At 39.6% G+C, this 18,490-nt stretch overlaps 1 protein-coding gene across 18 annotated transcripts in view; it reads right to left on the bottom strand.

Moving 5' to 3' along the window:
• FOXJ3 (forkhead box J3) overlaps nt 1–18,490 on the bottom strand; it is a 140,577-nt gene that overhangs the window by 29,812 nt on the left and 92,275 nt on the right. For 11 of the 18 annotated variants that reach the window (XM_021096929.2, XM_084965479.1, XM_084965475.1 and 8 more), the window contains one exon: nt 9,892–9,993. The exons of the other annotated variants lie outside the window; for them this stretch is intronic. In XM_021096929.2, the coding sequence (XP_020952588.1) occupies nt 9,892–9,993 (102 nt within the window). The remainder of the gene's footprint in view (nt 1–9,891; nt 9,994–18,490) is intronic. 18 annotated transcript variants of the gene reach the window in all.

Raw genomic sequence — 18,490 nt, 5'->3', positions numbered from 1 at the left:
GCACAGCGTTTTTATGCGTACTTCCCTTTTCAACACACAGACTCCTAGAAGATGGGTACTCAGAGGTCACAATTTAATAAAGTTATTACTTCTCCTGCATTTCCAAGGACTTTTTTTTTTCCCTTTTCAGCCACACCTGTGGCATATGGAAATTCTCAGGCCAGGGATTAAATCCAAGCCACTGTTGTGGAAACGTCAGATACTTAACCCACTGAGCCATGCCAGGGAATGAACCCGTGCTGCCTCAGAGACAATGCAAGGTCCTTAACGCGCTGCACCACAGTGGGAACTCTCACCAAGGATATTCTTAAGTGAAATTAACATTTTTTAAATTTGAAGGGTATGTGGCAGTGAGGAATATAACGACTACTGGCACAGTCAAGTGTTACCGCCTTGATTTGTGCTAATGTTTACATGCTGTTGCTTTTGCTACACCAGCGAAAACACAAAAATAAATGAAAAGACAAATAAGGTTTTACTATTACCATGAAAACAGTTTCGACCTCCTGGAATCCCAAAAGGGGATCCCAGGGGTCTTGGTTATTACTCAGGTGCCCAGAGATCACAGAACCACTGATGCAGAACAAACCAGCACACCAGAAGACCTGCTCATGACCTCTTGGAATCATCATTCACCAGCCAGTCTACCCATCTGCACATCCCCTGTTACAGGTAGCCACGCTACAGACGTCTACCATTAATGACTGGTTTCATACAATGCACGTATCTTCTTCTGTTCTCCTGCAGTAAATTTAGCTAAAGGATTACACAATGCTTTGTCTTCTACTGCATTATTACCCACTCTACTACTTCCTTCATTCCATTTAAAAAATTTCATTTTATTCTTTTCCATCCAATTGAGAATTTCATTGTTTTATCACTTATGTTAAGGTCCCAGGTTTTTGTGAATGGAAAACCTGATTTTTCTATTGTTTCAGCACCACTTGTTGAAAAAAATCACTAAATTCTGTTTCATAAGTCTGTTTACTCTATGCCAGTACCACATGTTTAGCTACTGCAGGCTTCCTCTCGATATTTGAAAGTATAAATCCTCTTTTATATTTTCTCCAACATTTTCAGCTGCTGTTTACCAGAGTTTCCACTTCTATTTTAAAATCAGGTGCACGTTTCCTACTATCTTCCTTCCTGCCAAAAAATCATCACAGAATTTTGACTGGGATATTAAATCTGTAGATCCACTTAAGAAACCTAAGTTCTTTACAATAATCCTCTCTATAAAAATTATATATCTACTTACTTACATCTCCTTTGTATTCTCTTAATAACTTTTTACAGTTTTTGTGTGGCGCTCATCTTTCATTTAATCCTAGCTACGGCATACCTTGCAGGTTTGGTTCCAGACCACAAAATAAAGCGAGGGTCGAAATAAACCAAGTTATACAATTTTTTTAGTTTCCCAATGCCTACAGAAGTTATGTTTACACTATAGTGTAGTCTGCTCTCCTTGTAAGGTGTATAGGTAGCAACGGACCAGCATTTTGGACTAGGGCCAATTTATTCCACTGGTGAGGCAAAAGCCTGAGCACTTTACCAAGGGGCCTGCGAATGATTCAATGATTCAGCATCTCGCGCTGGTGGGATTCAGCATCTCGCACAGTAGTGACCAGGGCCACAGCATGACAATGCTGGATCCCTAACCTACTAGGCCACCAGGGAACCCCATAAGGCTAATACTTCAACTGTGTCCCACAGGCTTTCATATTTCCTATTTCTGTTTTCCATCAATTCAAAGTATTTTCTAATTTCTATTATGATTCTTCCCTGATCCCTGGGTTCTTTATAACAATACTGCTTAATTGGCAACCTTTGGGAGATCTATCATTACCTCTTTGCTATTATTTCTACTTTTAATTCCACTGCCTTTGAAAATACACAGTATATCATGTTGGCTTCTGAAATCCGTTGAGAATTACTTTATGGTCTAGCACAAATCAGTACTTCAGGATCGATTTGGGTACTTACTTCATGTGCATGTCATAAATGTACATCCTGCAAGTGCTGGAACAACATTCTATCTATATCCCAACTGTGTCAAATTCTTTAATTTTATGGTTCAAATCCTCCATGTAACTTGAATAGCATTTTTTTATTTTGGTGTTTTGATTTTGATCTGCTACTTCTTACGAGTTCTAGAGACACATGTTAAAATCTACCTCATTGATCAAGAATTTGTCCATTTCTTCTTTCAGTTCCGCCAGGTTTTGAGGCTGTTATGAAGCATACACAAATTTAGAACTGTTATAATTACTTACTGAAACGATCCTTTTTCATAATAAATCGTCTTTGTTTTAGCAACGCGTCTTCTCCTTTCATTTATAATGCATCTCATTTGTGTCCATAGTTGGATTTTGCTTTTTCATGCAGCCTGACGTCTTACGGGTTTTGATTTTGCTTTTTTAACTGAAGTATAGTTGATTTACAACGCTGTGTTAGTTTCTGGTGTACAGTCAAGTGATTCAGATAGATCTATATGTGCATTCAGAGACACACATAGATACAGGTACGAATTCTCTTTTCCATCATGGCTTACTACAGGATATTAAACATAGCTCCCTGTGCTACGCCGTAGGGTCTTGCTATTTATTTCATATACAGTAGTTTATAACTGCTAATCTCAAACTCCTAATTTATCCCTCCCCTTCTTCCCATGTGGTAACCATAAGTTTGTTTCCGATGTCTGTGAGTTTCTCTCTGTTCCATAAATAACTTCCTTGAGTCACGTTTTAGATCCCACATATAGTTCATATGGTATTTGTCTTTCTCTAAATTACTTCACTTAGAATGACAATCTCTAGGTCCATCCAATATTCCTACAAATGGCATTACCTCATTCTTTGTTATGGCTGATCGGGATTCCACTGTGTATGTACATGGATGGATGGATGCATACACACACACATCTTTTTATCCATTCGTCTATCAATGGACATTGAGGTTGCTTCCAGATACTGACTATTGTAAACAGTACTCTATGAACATTTGGGTACATCTATCTTTCTGAATTACAGGTTTCTCCAGGAGCAGGACTATTGGATTGTATCACAACACTATTTTTAGCTTCTTGAGGAACCCCCATATCATTCTTCATAATGGCTGCACCAACTTACATTCCTACTAATAGTACGGCAAAGTTCTCTTTGCTCCACACCCTCTCCAGCATGTGTTATTGGTACATTTCTTAATGATACTCATTCTAACCTGCGTGAAGTAGCACCTCATCGTAGTTCTCATTTGCATTTCTCTAATACTGAGTGATGTTGAGCATCTTTTCATGTGCCTGTTGGTTATCTGCATATCTTCTTTAGAGAAATGACTGTTTAGGTCTTCTGCCTGTTTTCTTTACTGGGCTGTTTTTCTGTTATCAAGTTGAATGAGCCATTTGTATATTTTAGTAATTAAGCCCTTGCTGGGTGCACTGCTTGCAAATATTTTCTCCAAGTCTGTAAGTTGTCTTTTCGATTTGTTTATGGATTCCTTTGCTATGCAAAAGCTTATAAGTTAATTAGGTCCCATTTGTTTATTTTTGCTTTTATTTCTATTGCCTGGGGAGACTGAGCTAAGAAAACAGAGAATGTTTTGCTATGTTCTCTTCCAGGAGCTTTATGGTATCATGTCTTACTTATGTTTCAGTCTTTAAGCCATTTCAAGTTTGTTTTTGTGCATGGTGTGAGGGTGTGTTCTAACTTCATGGATGTACACGTGGTTATTCAGCTTTCCCAACACCACTTGAAGACACTGTCTTTTCCCCGTTGTATATTCTTGCATCCTCTGTGGAAGATTGATTCACCATAGGAGTCTAGGTTTATTTTGGACTCTTCACTCTGGTTCATTGATCCGTATGTCTGTTTTTGTGCAAAACCATGCTGTTTTGATTACTGTAGCTTTGTAGTATTGTATGAAGTCTGAGAGAGTTATGCCTTCCGCTCCGTTCTTTTTCCCCAAGGTTGCTTTGGCAATTCCGGGTCTTTTACATAAACCTGAGGACTGCCTGTTCTAGTTCTGTGAAAAATGCCAGGGATAATTTGACAGGGGTCACATGAAACCTGTAGATTGCTTTGGCTGTGGTCATTTTAACAATATTAATTCTTCTAATTCAAGAGCCCGAGTTATCTCTCTATTTCCTTGTAGCATCTTCAATTTCCTTTATCAGGGTTTTATAGCTCTCAGCATACACATTTTTCACCTCCTTGATCAGGTTTATTCCCAAGTGTTTTATGTTTTGGATGCAATTTTTAAAAAGATTGTTTTTTCACATTCCCTTTCTGATATTTCACTGCCAGTGTAAAGAAATGTAACCAATTTCGGTACGTTAATCTTATATTCTGCTACCCGGCTGAATTTATCAGTTCCAATAGCTATTTATGTGAACGCCTTAGGGTTTTCTATATATAGCATCATGTCATCTGCATATAACACTTCTGCCTCCTCTCTACCAATGTGGACGCCTTTTATTTCTTCTGTCCGATTGCGATGGCTAGGACTTCCAACACTATGTTCAAAAGAAATGGTGAGGGTGAGCATCCTTGTCTTATTCCAGATTTCAGCTTTTCACCATTGAGTATTTTGCTGTGGATCTGTCATAAATAGCTTTTAATGTGTTGAGATATACCCTCTATAGCCGCTTTGGTAAGAGTTTTTATCATGAATAGATGTTGAATTTTATCCAATGCTTTTTCTTCATCTACTGAAATGATCATCTGGTTTTTGTCTTTTCTTTTGTTGCTGTGATGTATCACAGCGATTGCCTTGCATATACTGAGCCAGCTCCGTGAACTCTGGATGAATCCAAACTGGTCATTTGTATGATCTTTTTATGTATTGCTAGATTCGGTTGGCGAATATTTTGTTGAGAATTTCTGCATCTATATTCATCAAATCAAATATTTTGGCTTGTAATTTTTTTTGGTATTGTCTTTGTCTGGTTTTAGTATTGGGGTGACGGTGGCTTCACAGAATGACTTTGGGAGTGTTCCCTCCTCTTCAATCTTTTGGAATAGATTAGAATCTTTTGTCTGGTTTTAGTATTGGGGTGACGGTGGCTTCACAGAATGACTTTGGGAGTGTTCCCTCCTCTTCAATCTTTTGGAATAGAAAAGAGTTTGAGAAGGATCTGTGTAAGTTCTTTGTATGGTGCGAATTCCCCAGGGAAGCCCATCTGGTGCTGAACTTTTTGTTTGCAGGGAGTTCTGGTTTTGTTTGTTTTTTTTAATTATAGATTTTATTTCATTTCTACAGATCGGCCAGTTCAAATTATTTATTTCTTCTTGATTCAGTTTTGGTTGGCTACATGTTTCTAGAAAGCTGTCCATTTCTTCTAGGTTGTCCACTTTGTTGGCATATGATTGTTGATAGTATTCTCTTGTGGTTTTTTGTTTTTTTTGTATTTCTGCAGTATCAACTGTGATTTCTCTTCTTTCACTTCTTGGTTTGTCGATTTTATCTACCCTTTCAAAGAACCAGCTCTTGGCTTTGTTGATTTTTTTTTTTCTATTTTTTTAACCTCTACTTATTTCCTCTCTGATCTGTATTACTTCTTTCCTTCTGTTGACTTTAGGTTTCATTTGTTCTTACTTTTCTAATTCTTTTAAGTGGTAGGTTAGGTTGTTGAGATTTTTCTTTTTCTTTTTTTTGAAGAAGGCCTGTATCGCTAGGAACTTTCTTCTAAGAAGTGCTTATACTGCATCCCACAGATTTTATATGGTTGGGTTTTACAGTCACTTGTCTCAAGCTTTTTGTTTGTTTGTTTTTGGCAGCACCTGTGGCACATGGAAGTTCCTGGATCAGTGATCAAATCCAAGCTACAGCTGCGGCAACACTGGAACTTAAATTAACCCACTCTGCCAGGCCAGGGATGGAACTAGAGCCTCCACATAGACAAGCCAGATCATTAACCCACTGTGTCACAGCAGGAACTCCCTCCTCAAGTTATTTTTTAATTTCCCTGTTGATTTCACCATCAATCCACTGGTTTTTAAGTAGCATAGTTGCTTAGTCTCCATGTAATCTTTTTTTTTTTTTTTTTTTTTTCATTCCCCTTTCTGCAGTTGGTTATCTCCTTTCATTTGGTTGTAGCTGGAAAAGATTCTTTGGCTTTTTTATTTTCCCTTTGATTTTTTTCGTCTTTTTTTTTTTTTTTTTTTTTTTGGTCTTTTTGCCTTTTCTAGGGCTGCACCCACAGCACATGGAGGTTCCACGGCTAGGGGTCTAATCGGAGCTGTAGCTGCCAACCTACACCAGAGCCACAGCAATGCCAGATCCGAGCCGTGTCTGCAACTTATACCACAGCTCACGGCAACACCAGATCCTTCACCCACTGAACAAGACCAGAGATCGAACCCGAAACCGCATGGTTCCTAGTTGGATTCGTTAACCACTGAGCCACGACAGGAACTCCTTCCCTTTGACTTTTAAATTGAATGTTTAGTGCATTTATATTTAATGAATTTCTTAATGTAATTAGATTTAAGTACTATTTGTTTTCTGTTTTCCCCATCTTCATTTTTTTTCCTCCTTTCTTGCATACTATTGTATTAACCAAGGATTTATTATTTTTCTTCCTTACTTGGTGTATATATTTTTTTTTTACTATTTTCATAGTAATCTAGAATAGTGATTCATAAGGTAAGAAACCTGAACCCATACATGACCAGTATCCAAGAACTTATTAGAAATGCAAAATTTCAGACCCCAATCCAGACCTATGGCATCAGAAACTCTGAGGGTAGGGCTCAGTAGTCGGGGTTTTAATAAGCCCTCCCAGTTATTCTGATACATGATGAAGTACTAAGAATCACTGCCCTAGATTTTACCACATACCTTTGACTTAGTACTTTTTACCACTTCCCATACAATGCAAAAACATTAACTGCATGTATCTCCTCCTGTTTATTCTAATACTGTCATGTATTTTTTTTTTAATTTATTATAGTTGATTTACAATGTTGTGCCAATTTCTGCTGTAAAGTGACTCAGTCATACGTACATATACATTCATTCTTTATATTATTTTTCCATCATGGTCTGTCCCAAGAGATCGGATGCAGTTCCCTGCGCTGTACAGTAGGGCCTTGTTGTCTACCCTTTCCAAATGTAACAATCTGCATCTACTAATTCCAAACGATCAGCCCACCCTCTCCCTCCCCGCTCAGCAAGCACAAATCTGTCCTCTGTGTCTGTGAGTCTAGCACAGTTTTGTAGATAGGTTCATTTGTGCCCTATTTTAGATTCCACATAGAATTGGTATTGTATGATGTGTGTCTTTTCTCCTTCTGACCTGATCCACTTAGCTGCGCTGTCGTGCACTTTAACTTCGACAGTATTTTCGACTCCAAAGCAAGCGTGTTCTGCCGCAGCCCTGCTACTGTTTTCATCACTCAATGCACCCAATACATGTTCATATTTACTGACATACAAACTTGTTTGTTGTCTGTCATCATGTCCTGCACAGAATAATTTTCCTTCTATCTGAAAAATTAACCGTGGTTAATTTTAATTTTTTTAATACTGGTGTACCTTTTTCATAGAAATTCTAGTTTTAGAATTCTGGATTGGCAGGCATTTCCTTTTGGCACTATAAAAATTTCATTCTGGTAGTGTCTGCCTTTTATCATTTCTATTCAGAAGTCACGATGTTACTTTGAAGTTGTCTTTTTTCCCTCTGATTTGAAGATCTTAAATTTCTTGTTTTTTAGCAGTTTGATTTTTACTTGCCTGATAAGGTTTTCTTTTCATTAGTCCTTCTCGGGGTTCTCAGAACTCCTTGAACCTGTACTGTGTTATCTTTCATCAGTTCAGAAAATTAAAATACTATTTCTCCTCTATCCCTTTTTCCTCTTTTCTGGAACCCGAATGAAAAGGTTGTCAGAACTTTTCCCCATACCCCCCTTATCTCTGAAGCTTTTCTGAATTTTCCACCATTTTTTCTCTGTGTTTCAATCTGCGTATTTCCCACTGACCTATCTTCCATTCACTGATCTTCTCCTCTGATATGTCTAATCTGTTGTTAATCCCATATACTGAACTGCTAGTTTCAGATATTATATTTTTCACTTCTCTTGATTCTTCCATACAGATTCCAATTCTGATAAATTCTTTATCTATTTCCTTCAACATACAAGTCATAATTATTTAAAAATCAGTATCTAAATCACTTGTGGATACATTTATACTGTCTTCCCTGCCTCCCCCAATTTGGTATTTAACTATTTGGTTTTGTTTCTTGGAATGCCTGAAAATTCTGACTAAAAGTGAGGCCTTACTTACGAAAGTCTGCAAAAGCTCAAGATATGTTATCTTCCTGAAAGAATTTAGTTTTCTTTTGGAAAGCCGAATATTAGAATGCCACCCTAATAACAATTTGAGATTGGTCTATTTTTATTTGCTCTTATTCATAGAACATAATCTTTCTAAAGTATCAATATGAAGGCTGGACGTGTTTACCATGGCTCCTTCCCTGAAGAACTACAATTTCTGTCCCCCCTTCTCTAGGAGACTGCTGAGCTCTGGCTAGTGAAAAATCTACTTGATTTGTCTGTGTCTGAGGCCAAGCATACACAGGCTAGGAGTTAGCAAATGCCTTAAGTGGACATTGCTTGCAAAAAGTTGAGGTCACCTCTGAGATTCCTAAGGATGCTGGCTGTCAAGGCTTGGCTGTTTGGTAGCCTGAAATTTCAGTTTTCACCTCCCTAGCTCAATGACTGCTCTAGGTTGCAGCTTTCTGTTCAGCCTCTATGTCATGCACTGAGAACTGGGCAATGTCCCAAGGGAAAATGTTTAGGGCTTCTCTCAATGTGCTTTCCTTTCTCCTGAGATCTTTGTGCCTGAAGTCCTGCCTCTCTTTTTCCACATAAACACACAAACATCCCCCAACCCTCCCCTGAGTGATTCTGATGGAATCACTCCATGTATTGATATTTGGGAAAAATTATTCTTCTGTACGTCAGATGCCAGTTTCCTATCTAAACTGGAAATCTGATTAGTGACTCTGACTATAATTTTTGGCTCACTACCTCTAACAAATAAAAAGATTTCATGAATACTGTATCAGTGCAACTGAGTATGTACAGGTGTTTATGTGTGTGCACAAGAGAGGAGAAGAGAAGAAAGAGATAAACAAGAGCAAGCGACAGCAAGGGAGACAGGGAGAGAGGTAAAAGAAAGACTGACAGGCAGCATGAGCACAGGGGTGAGAAATGCGTGGCTTCACGGTGCTCATTATGGTCTGGGAGGGAGAAATAAATGCACAGGACCTCGCGAAGCCTCAAAGGTTTGGAGGTGTGGGAGATCAAGGACTTACCGTGTAAAGAAGAGAGAGCTGTATCCCACTAGGTATCTAATGAGTTGGCACAAAGTTCGGACCCCTGCTTAAAAAAACTGGAGACCACCACATACTATTGCTCCCTATGTCCCTAGACTTGGATATTGTGAAACAGGCTGACCACTATTCCAACGAACTCTATGAGTTTGTCCAATTTATTCATTTTACTGGATTCTGCTGACTCCCTGGGAATTTTTCAATCTCTCTCTTTTTAATCATGTATTTAGAGAGGTAATCAATGATTGTGAAATAAACTGATTCAATAAAATGCTAGACTAAAGAATTCTATCAATGGGACTGGCAATGTCAAGAACCTGGATTAATACAGAGCTTCCTAATAAGCACCTTCCAATTTTCCCAAAGAACTATTTATTTTCTTCTACCTTGGGTAAAGCTAAATGCACTATGGATTCAGCTTTTAAATTGCCATGTACGGTTTGGCCAAATTTATATCATCTTTAAACTCAACCATACAGAAATCTAATGTTACTATAAAAGCAAACTGAATGCATTACTCAATAACATTTCGAAAGTGTTCAAAAAAATGGAATTACTTTGTTAGTCACAGTGTTGATTGCCAGAGTTGGAGAGGCACTTCCCGAAATAATACACTCCATTCCCAAAGAATCTGAATCTATGCTATATGGAGTTGAGGCCTAAAATACAAGAACAAAATACATAGTCATTAGCTCATAAAACCAGCAACTTTTAACACAATTTGAAGTTACTTCAAGTTCTCTAACATCCAATGTTGTGATCTGTTTCTAAAAATAAACAAAATCATCATTGAAATCTCTTCTACTGTATTTTAATATGCTACTGACTTGATAATCACAAAGTCCTTTGGTATGGTTACTCCTTACCAACTCTTTTAACTAGCTGTGGGATGGGTTTACAAAGATTGGACATTAGCTTCTGTAGTGGAGACTGCGAATCGTCTGATCATGCCTATTCTCCCTTTTAGTAACAGCTCTCCACAGTCATCAGCTCATGGCTGCCCAGCTAAAGACCACATTTCCCAGCCTCATGTGCAGGTAGTTACAGCCATGTGATGTAGGCCGTGACAGATGGGACATGAGAAGCGTGATGTGTGCAACTTCTGAGTCGTGTCTGTGAAAGGAGCTTGCTTGCCCTCATTCTCTTTCCCTCTTCCTGCAGAGGCTGAGACCCAACCACGGGGGTGGTGACCGTGCACAGCCAGAAAGCTGAGGGTAATGCTCTGGGGAACACTGGAAAGAGAACATTAATGAAAAAGGAGACAGTTTTGGTATAAGGACTGTATTCCCATGAGACCAGACTCACAGCTTCGGCTATCATAAATCAGACAGTAGACTTTTAAAAATCTCTTAACTGGATACTCTTCAGATACTTCAATTCGATGTGGTCTAGAGACACAGTACGTTACCTTTACAGGCTTCGACATGCTCAGGAGTATAGGATACGTTTTCATTTGCAGGTACATTGATTCTTGTTATTAACAGACAAGTGCTCTGATTAGCACAGTGAATTTAACTTGGGAACTAGGTACCCCAAAATGTATTTGGAGAACTGTTATTCATGCAGCCAAACCAAATTCTAGACAAAGAGAAGTACTGACGAATCTAATCCAGGTGGCACCAGTCAGCTTGTGAAAGATCCTTTCTGGAGTAGCCTCATATCATATCAAAATCCTACCCACTCAAATTCCCCTCCCAACATGATAGTGTGATACCTACAGACCAACCTTCTTCTGATATCAACGACCCACTGGGGTGGGACATGGGATGACAACTAGCAGAGGATCCTAAAGAGTACACAAAACAAGCAGACTGCGGAGAAAGTCAAAACTTGGGAGAGACCGGCTTGAGTTTCCTGTTTGAAACTCCCAAAGTCAGGTGGCAGATATGGCGTTTGAATAGCTGAAGTGGTCTCTGTCAGGAGGAACCAGGGAAAAGAGCCCAGGTGAACACAACCTGCTACTAGAGACAGAGAGGAACCCCACAGAGGATAAAGTCAAAAAAGACTGCCTAATACTGCACATGAAAACCACAAAAGCCTCAGGCTGACCCTGAAACCATGTGCCGATTAGAATAAGAGGCTTACATAATCAAACTGAAATTGGAACCACTGCCCACAAAAGGCGAAAGAGAATTTATAGTTTGAGTCTAACACGGCTAACTGCCAGCTAAAATAAAACTATCAATATTCTACAGACTATAACAGAACCCAGAGTCTCTATAACATTCATAATGTCCAAGACACAATCCAAAACTACCTGAAATAGCAGTGATGGAAAAATGAAACCCATTCTCAAGAAAAAGACAATCTATAAAAGCTCACAAGAAGATTAAAATCTCATAAAAAAATTATATGAGACAAGGATTTTAAAGTAGCTGCTATAATTATGCTCAAACGGCGGGAAATCCGAATGAAAAAACATAATAATGGAAATCTCAGTGGAGAAATAAATGTAAAAGAACAAAATCAAGATTTACAAATAAAAATACAATATCTGAATTTTAAATCACGGATGGACAGTATCAGAATGGAGACTGAAATGGAAAGAATCAGCGAACTCAAAGGCAGATCAAAAGAAACCACACAATCTAAAGAACAACAAGAGAAGAGCCTTATTAAAAGAAAAAAGCCTCAGAGAGCTCGGGAAAATCTCAGAAGGCCTAACACGTGTGACTTGGAGCTAGAGAAGAACAGAAGAGAGCGTCAGCAGAAAACCGTGAGGACTTCGGGAATTTATCAAAATCCAAGAAGCCCAGTGAGCCCCGGTCAGCGCACATGCAAAGGCAACTCACACGTGGACACTACCATAACCGAACTGCTGAACCCAGTGGTAGAAGCAGCCAGAGAAAAACGACACTTGGAAAATGACGGCGGTTATTAGCTAATGAACATCTTTGAAGCACTAAAAGTAAAAAAATTTCAATCTCAGACTGCATATCTAATGAAAATATTCTCCAGGAACGCACATTTTGAGAGAAAGTAAAACTAAGAGAATTTGTTGCCAGGAGATCTGCAACATAAGCAAGTTTACTAGGCTAAGTGGATTATAGCAGAGGGAACCTGAGACCATAAGGAATGAATTAAAGCACCCGAAATGATACACACCTAGGTAAATGAAAAAGACCACCGTGCGTTCCTCTTAGATTTTAAAATTCACATGTAATTATTTACGGCAAAACTTATAAAACTGTCTTGCGAGATTACCCATAGACGCAGATGCAGCATCTATCACAGCCATGGGGAGTGGTGAGGAAAGGGGGAAAGGAGACTATGGTTGGAAAATTTCCACAGCTCTTACGACGTGGTGTGATATTAACTGGGAACAGACAAGAGGTTAGGAATGTACGCCGAAATCCCAACATATACATATACAAAGAAGTATAGCCAAAGAGCTAGTAGATAAATTAAAATAGAATACTAAGACATATCCAAACACTCTAAAAGGCACGAAAGAGGGGAAAAAGGGACTAAAGTACAGTGCTACCTGAACAACTGGGTTCACCTCTCAGTGGGGTAGAGCCAAAAGACACAACCAAAGCAAAGAGCGGGAGAAGGAAGAATTTTATTATTGCAGCAAGCGAGGAGAACCCCACAGATCTTCCCCAAAGCAGTGTCACTACCACCAACAAAATTGGGACGTTTACAAGCATATTCATGAAGGGGCCTGAGCAGGCCCACCAAGTCCACGCTTCAGCCGACTGAAGCTGCATGAGCCAGAAAGGTCAACATCCTCCTTCCCTGGGTTCCAGTTAGTCTAGTGGCTGAGCGCCCTTCCAAGGGCACCAAACATCCCAAGAAAGTGCTGTGCACTAGTCTTTACACATGAACTGGGAACGTCACAACTGATTCGGTATCTCTGCAACTGCTACTTCTTTTGCCTGGAAATACTTTGTTCTTTCGTTCCCTTAAAGATCATTATTACTGAGCACTGTTCAAGAGCAAGCACTGTCACCAGAGATCACAAGATGGTTTAGGCCAAAAATGATCTCTCTTATGTCAAGAAAGCCATGCCTGGTTCTCTTTCCCTGGGGACCCTCTAACCTTATCTGCCTACGAGAGGTCAGAGAGAAAACAATACCAATAATTACATTAAAAAAAAGACTGAGCTAGGACTTCCCATCGTGGTACAGCAGAAACAAATCCAACAGCTAGTATCCATGAGGATGAGGGTTCAATTTCTGGCCTTGCTCAGAGGGTCAGGGATCTGGTGCTGCCATGAGCTGTGGTGGAGGTCAAAGACACAGTTCAGCTCCTACGTTGCTGTGGCTGTGGTGTAGGCTGGCAGCTCTATCTGCGATTTGACTCCTATCCTGGGAACTTCCATGTGCCGCGGCTGCAGCCCTAAAAAGCACACACACACAAAAGACTGAGCTAAACGCAGCCTGTAAGAGTCACAACCTCAAATGAGACTAACAACAGAACTTTAAAATATATGAAGAACTGACAATTAAAAATCAGTGAAGAAAAAGAACACTGGAATACATTAAATCCTTGATCTAACTGGTGTAAGAGAAAATGATACTGAAGAACATACAGAACATGCATTCTTTTTGAATGCACACAGACATTCATCAGGCTATAGCACATGCTAAGTCACAAACCAATAAACATGTAAAGCCTGAAACGGGAAAAAAAAAAAAAAAAAACTGTACCAAAAATCAGTAGATATCTAGGAAAGCCCAATATTTGGAATACTTGGAAATAAGTAATTCATGAGTCAGAAAAACTCAAAAGAGAGTTTTAGAAATATTCTAAACGAGATGATAATGAAAATGCAGTATACCAAAACTTTGTAAGATGCAGTTAAAGCAGTGATTAGAGCTAAATCTATAGCTTCAAATTCTTATATTCCAAAAGAGGAAAGATCTCAGATCAATTATTTAAGATGGAACATAAAGAAGTCAGGAATATTTAGTAAAAAAAATTAGTAAATAGAAGTAAATGATAAAGACAGTAGAAATAAACAAAACCGAAAACCAGCCACAAAAAAATGTGAAAGACAACACCTGGTTCTTTGATGAAACTGACAAAACTGACAAATCCTTAGCAATATTGAAGAAAAAAAGAGAAAAAAATCAAGAATGATAAGAATTATTTTTTACTATAGATTCCATAAATATAAGCAAATATTATGAGCTGTTTTACACCGAAATCCAACAACTTAAATGACAAACTCCTTAAGAATCTAACAAAACTGAAATAAAAAGAGAAAATTTGAATAGTCCCATAACAAATGAATTAAATATCAAAAAAACCTCCCCACAGGAGTTCCCATTGTGGCTCAGCAAAACAAAACCAACTAGGAACCAAGAGGTTTGCACATCCAATCCCTGGCCTCACTCAGTGGGTTAAGGATCTGGCATTGCTATGAGATGTGGTGTAGGTTGCAGACGCGGGTTGGATCCCAAGTTGTTGTGGCACAGGCCGGCAGCTGTAGCTCCAATCTGCTTCCAAGCCTGGGAACCTCCATATGCCTCGAGTGCAGCCTTAAAAAAACAAAACAAAACCTCCCCACAAATAAACCTTCAGGGAATTCCCACTGAGGTGCAGTGGGTTAAGGATCTGGTATTGCCACAGCTATGGCACAACTGCAGCTGTAGCCTGGATTCGATCCCTAGCCCAGGAACTTCCCATGGCCAAAAAATGGAAAAACAACAACAAAAACCCTAACTTTAGGTCCAGATGGTTTCAATGTTTTCTCAAACATTAAAGGTAGATATACCAACCTACAGAAATTTTTTCAGAAAATAGAGGAAGAAATACAGCCTAATCAATTTTACGAAGCCATCATAACCCTAATATTAAAATTTCAGATATTTACTACAGATGAAAAATGTCATCTAACAAATCAGCAAACAAAGGATGCTGAGACTACCACACCGTCAGCTACCACAGCCACAGTGCACCCTGAGGAGATTCAGAAGGGAGGAAAAAAGAGGATACTGGCCCTATGTACTTAAGGCACAAATCAAAGGAACAACTTCAACAAGCCCAGACTCTTGCATCTTCCCAGGCATAGAAAAGAGCTAAATTCATAAACTTGAGGTGTCTGGCTTTCCTTAATTTGAGCTTCTTCTTGTTCCCTGAGGTAGGCCTGTATTGCTATAAACTTCCCTCTTAGAACTGCTTTTGCTGCATCCCATAGATTTTGGAGGGTAGTACCTTTGTTGTCATTTGCTTCTAATAGACATTTTTTAATTTCCTCTTTGATTTCTTCAGTGATCCATTAGTTTCAGTTGTACCGTAGCATGTTGTTTAGTCTAAACATGTTTGTGTTTCTTTGCAGTTCTTTTCTTGTGGCTGATTTCCAGTCATATAGTGTTGTGGTCAGAAAGATGCTTGATATGATTTCAAACTTCTTAAAGTTACTGAGGCTTGACTTGTAGCCCAGAGTGTGATCAATCTTAGAGAATGTTCCGCGTGCACTTGAGAACAATGTGTATTCTGCTGCTGTTGGACGGAATGTCCTATAAACATCTATTAAGTCCATCTGGACTAATGCTTCATTCAGGTCCTGGGTTTCCTTACTGATTTTTTGTCTGGATGATTTGTCTATTGCTGTTAAGTGGGGTGTTAAGGTCCCCCACTATTATTGTGTTATTGTTGATTCCTCCTTTTAAGGGTGTCAGCAGTTGCCTTACGTATTGCGGGGATCCTGTGTTGGGTGCAGACATATTTATAACTGTTATATCTTCTTCTTGGATCATTCCGTGATGTCCTTCCTTGTCTCTTAAAATAGTCTTCATTTTAAGGTCTATTTTGTCTGATATGAGTATTGCTACTCCAACTTTCTTTTGATTCCCATTTGCAGAGAATATTTTCTTCCATCCTCTCCCTTTCAATCTGTATGGGCCCCAGAAGTGAAGTGGGTCTCTTGAAGACAGCACATATATGGGTCTTGCTTTTGTATTCATTCAGCCAGTCCGTCTTTTGGTTGGGGCGTTTAGTCCATTGATTTTTAAAGTAATTATTGATATGTATGTTCTTACTGCCATTTTATTAACTGTTTTGGATTTGGTTTTGTGGCTCTTTTTTCTTCCCTTCTTCTCTTGTTCCTCCTCTTGTGGCTTGATGACTATCTTGTGTTGTATTTGAGTTGATTTTTCTTATTTCTGTGTGTATCAATTGTAGATTTTTGGTTTGCATTTACCCTGAAGCTTTGATATAGGAGTCTCTCCACACACACACACACACACACACACACACACACACACACACAAACACACACACACGAGGTTGTTTTAAGTTGTTGGTCTCTTAATTGCAAGTGCTTCTCCACTGTCCTGCATTTGTACCCTCCTCTTCTCACGATGTCTGATTTTGGTGGCATAGTTGTGTGTGGATGATTTCCTACCTTTACTGTATATATGCCTTTACTGGTGAGCCTTGTCATTTGCGGTATTTTTGTTTCTAGTTGTAGGCTTTGCTTTTCTGCCTAGAGAAGTTCCTTTAGTATTTGTTGTAAAGCTGCTTTAGTGGTGCTGAATTCTCTTAGCTTTTGCTTATCTGTAAAGATTTTGATTTCTCTTTCAAATCTGAATGACAGCCTTGCTGGGTAAAGTAATCCAGGTTGGAGAGTTTTTTAATTCGTTTGTTTTGCTTTTAGGGCTGCACCTGCGGCATATGGAGGTTCCCAGCCTAAGGGCTGAATCAGAGCTATGGCTGCCAGCCTACACCACAGCCACAGCAATGCAGAATCTGAGCCGCATCTGTGACCTACACCACAGCTCAGGACAATGCCAGATCCTTAACTCACTGAGCGAGGCCAGGGACCGAACCTGCAACCTCAGGGTTCCTAGTCAGATTCGTTCCCCACTGTGCCACGATGGGAACTCCCCTGGTTTGAGGTTTTTCCTTTCATCATGTTAAGTATATCATGCCACTCCCATCTGACCTGCAGAGTTTCTGCTGAAAAATCTGCCAATAACCTTATCGGGGTTCCCTTGTATGTTATTTGTTTCTTTTCCCTAGCTGCTTCAATATTTTCTGTCTTTAATTTTGGTCAGTTTGATTAATATGTGTCTCGGAATATTCCTCCTTGGGTTTATTTTATATGGTACTCATTGCGCTTCCTGGATTTGAGTGAGTGGTTCCTTTCCCATGTTAGGGAAGTTTTCGGCTATTATCTCTTCAAATATTTTTTCTGTACCTTTCTCTCTCTCTTCTCTTTCTGGCACCCCTATAATAAGGATGTTAGTGCATTTAGAGTTCTCTTAGACTGTCAATCTTTTTTCTTTTCTGTTCTGCATCAGTGATTTCCACTAGTCTGTCCTCCACTTCACCTTATTCATTCTTCTGCCTCCTGTATTCTGCTGTTGCCTGCTTTTAATGCATTTTTTATTTTAGTTATTGTGTTTTGCATCTCTGCTTAAGTTTTAAATCTTGTATTTCTTTGCTCAATGTTGGCTGTAAATTATCAATCTTTGCCTCCAGTGTAATTTCCAATGTCTTGCATCATCTTCAACCATCAGCAGTCTAAAGTTTTTTTCCTGGAGGCTGATAACCTCCAGGTCACTTAGCTCTTTTTCTGGGTTTTTTTCTTGCTCCTTTTCTGAGTTATAGTTCTCTGCCTTTTCATTTTTATAGGTTTTTGGTGTGGTCTCCTTTTTGCAGACAATAGGGTTGTAGCCTCTCCTACTTCTGGTGTCTGCTCCCCTTGAGGCTGAAGTTGGTAGGGGGCTTGCTCTAGGCAACCTGATGGGAGGGACTGGTACCTGCCCACTGGTAGGTGGGGCTGATTCCTATCCTTCTGGTGGGTGGGGCTCTGTCTCTGGGTGAGATCAGAGGAGGCTGTGTGCCTGGAGGGCCTTTAGGCAGCCTGTTTACTGCTGAGTGGGGCTGTGATCCCGTCTGGATTACTGTTTGGCCTGGGGCTTCTCAGTGCTGATGGGTGGGGCCAGATTTTCCCAAAATGGCCACCTCTAGAGGAACACAGGCTGATGAATATTCCGGAGACCTCTGCCTCCAATGTCCTTCCCCCACAATGAGCCATAGTCATCCCCTGTTTTCCCAGGAGCGCCTCCAAGAACTGCAGTCAGGTCTGACCCATATATTCCTATGGCGTCTCTGCTTTGCTCTGGGACCCAGTGCATGTGAAAGTCTGTGTGCACCTTTCAAGAATGGGGTCTCCGTTTTCCCCAGTCCCATGGAGCTGCT

Source organism: Sus scrofa, chromosome 6 (genome assembly GCF_054392235.1).
Source record: "Sus scrofa isolate SSC_HxYL_T2T_F1_AM1 chromosome 6, Sscrofa_HxYL_maternal_Yorkshire_Landrace_v2.0, whole genome shotgun sequence".
Taxonomy (NCBI): Eukaryota; Metazoa; Chordata; class Mammalia; order Artiodactyla; family Suidae; genus Sus; species Sus scrofa.
Note: the sequence above shows the minus strand (reverse complement) of the source record. Positions and strands in the feature narration are given on the sequence as shown.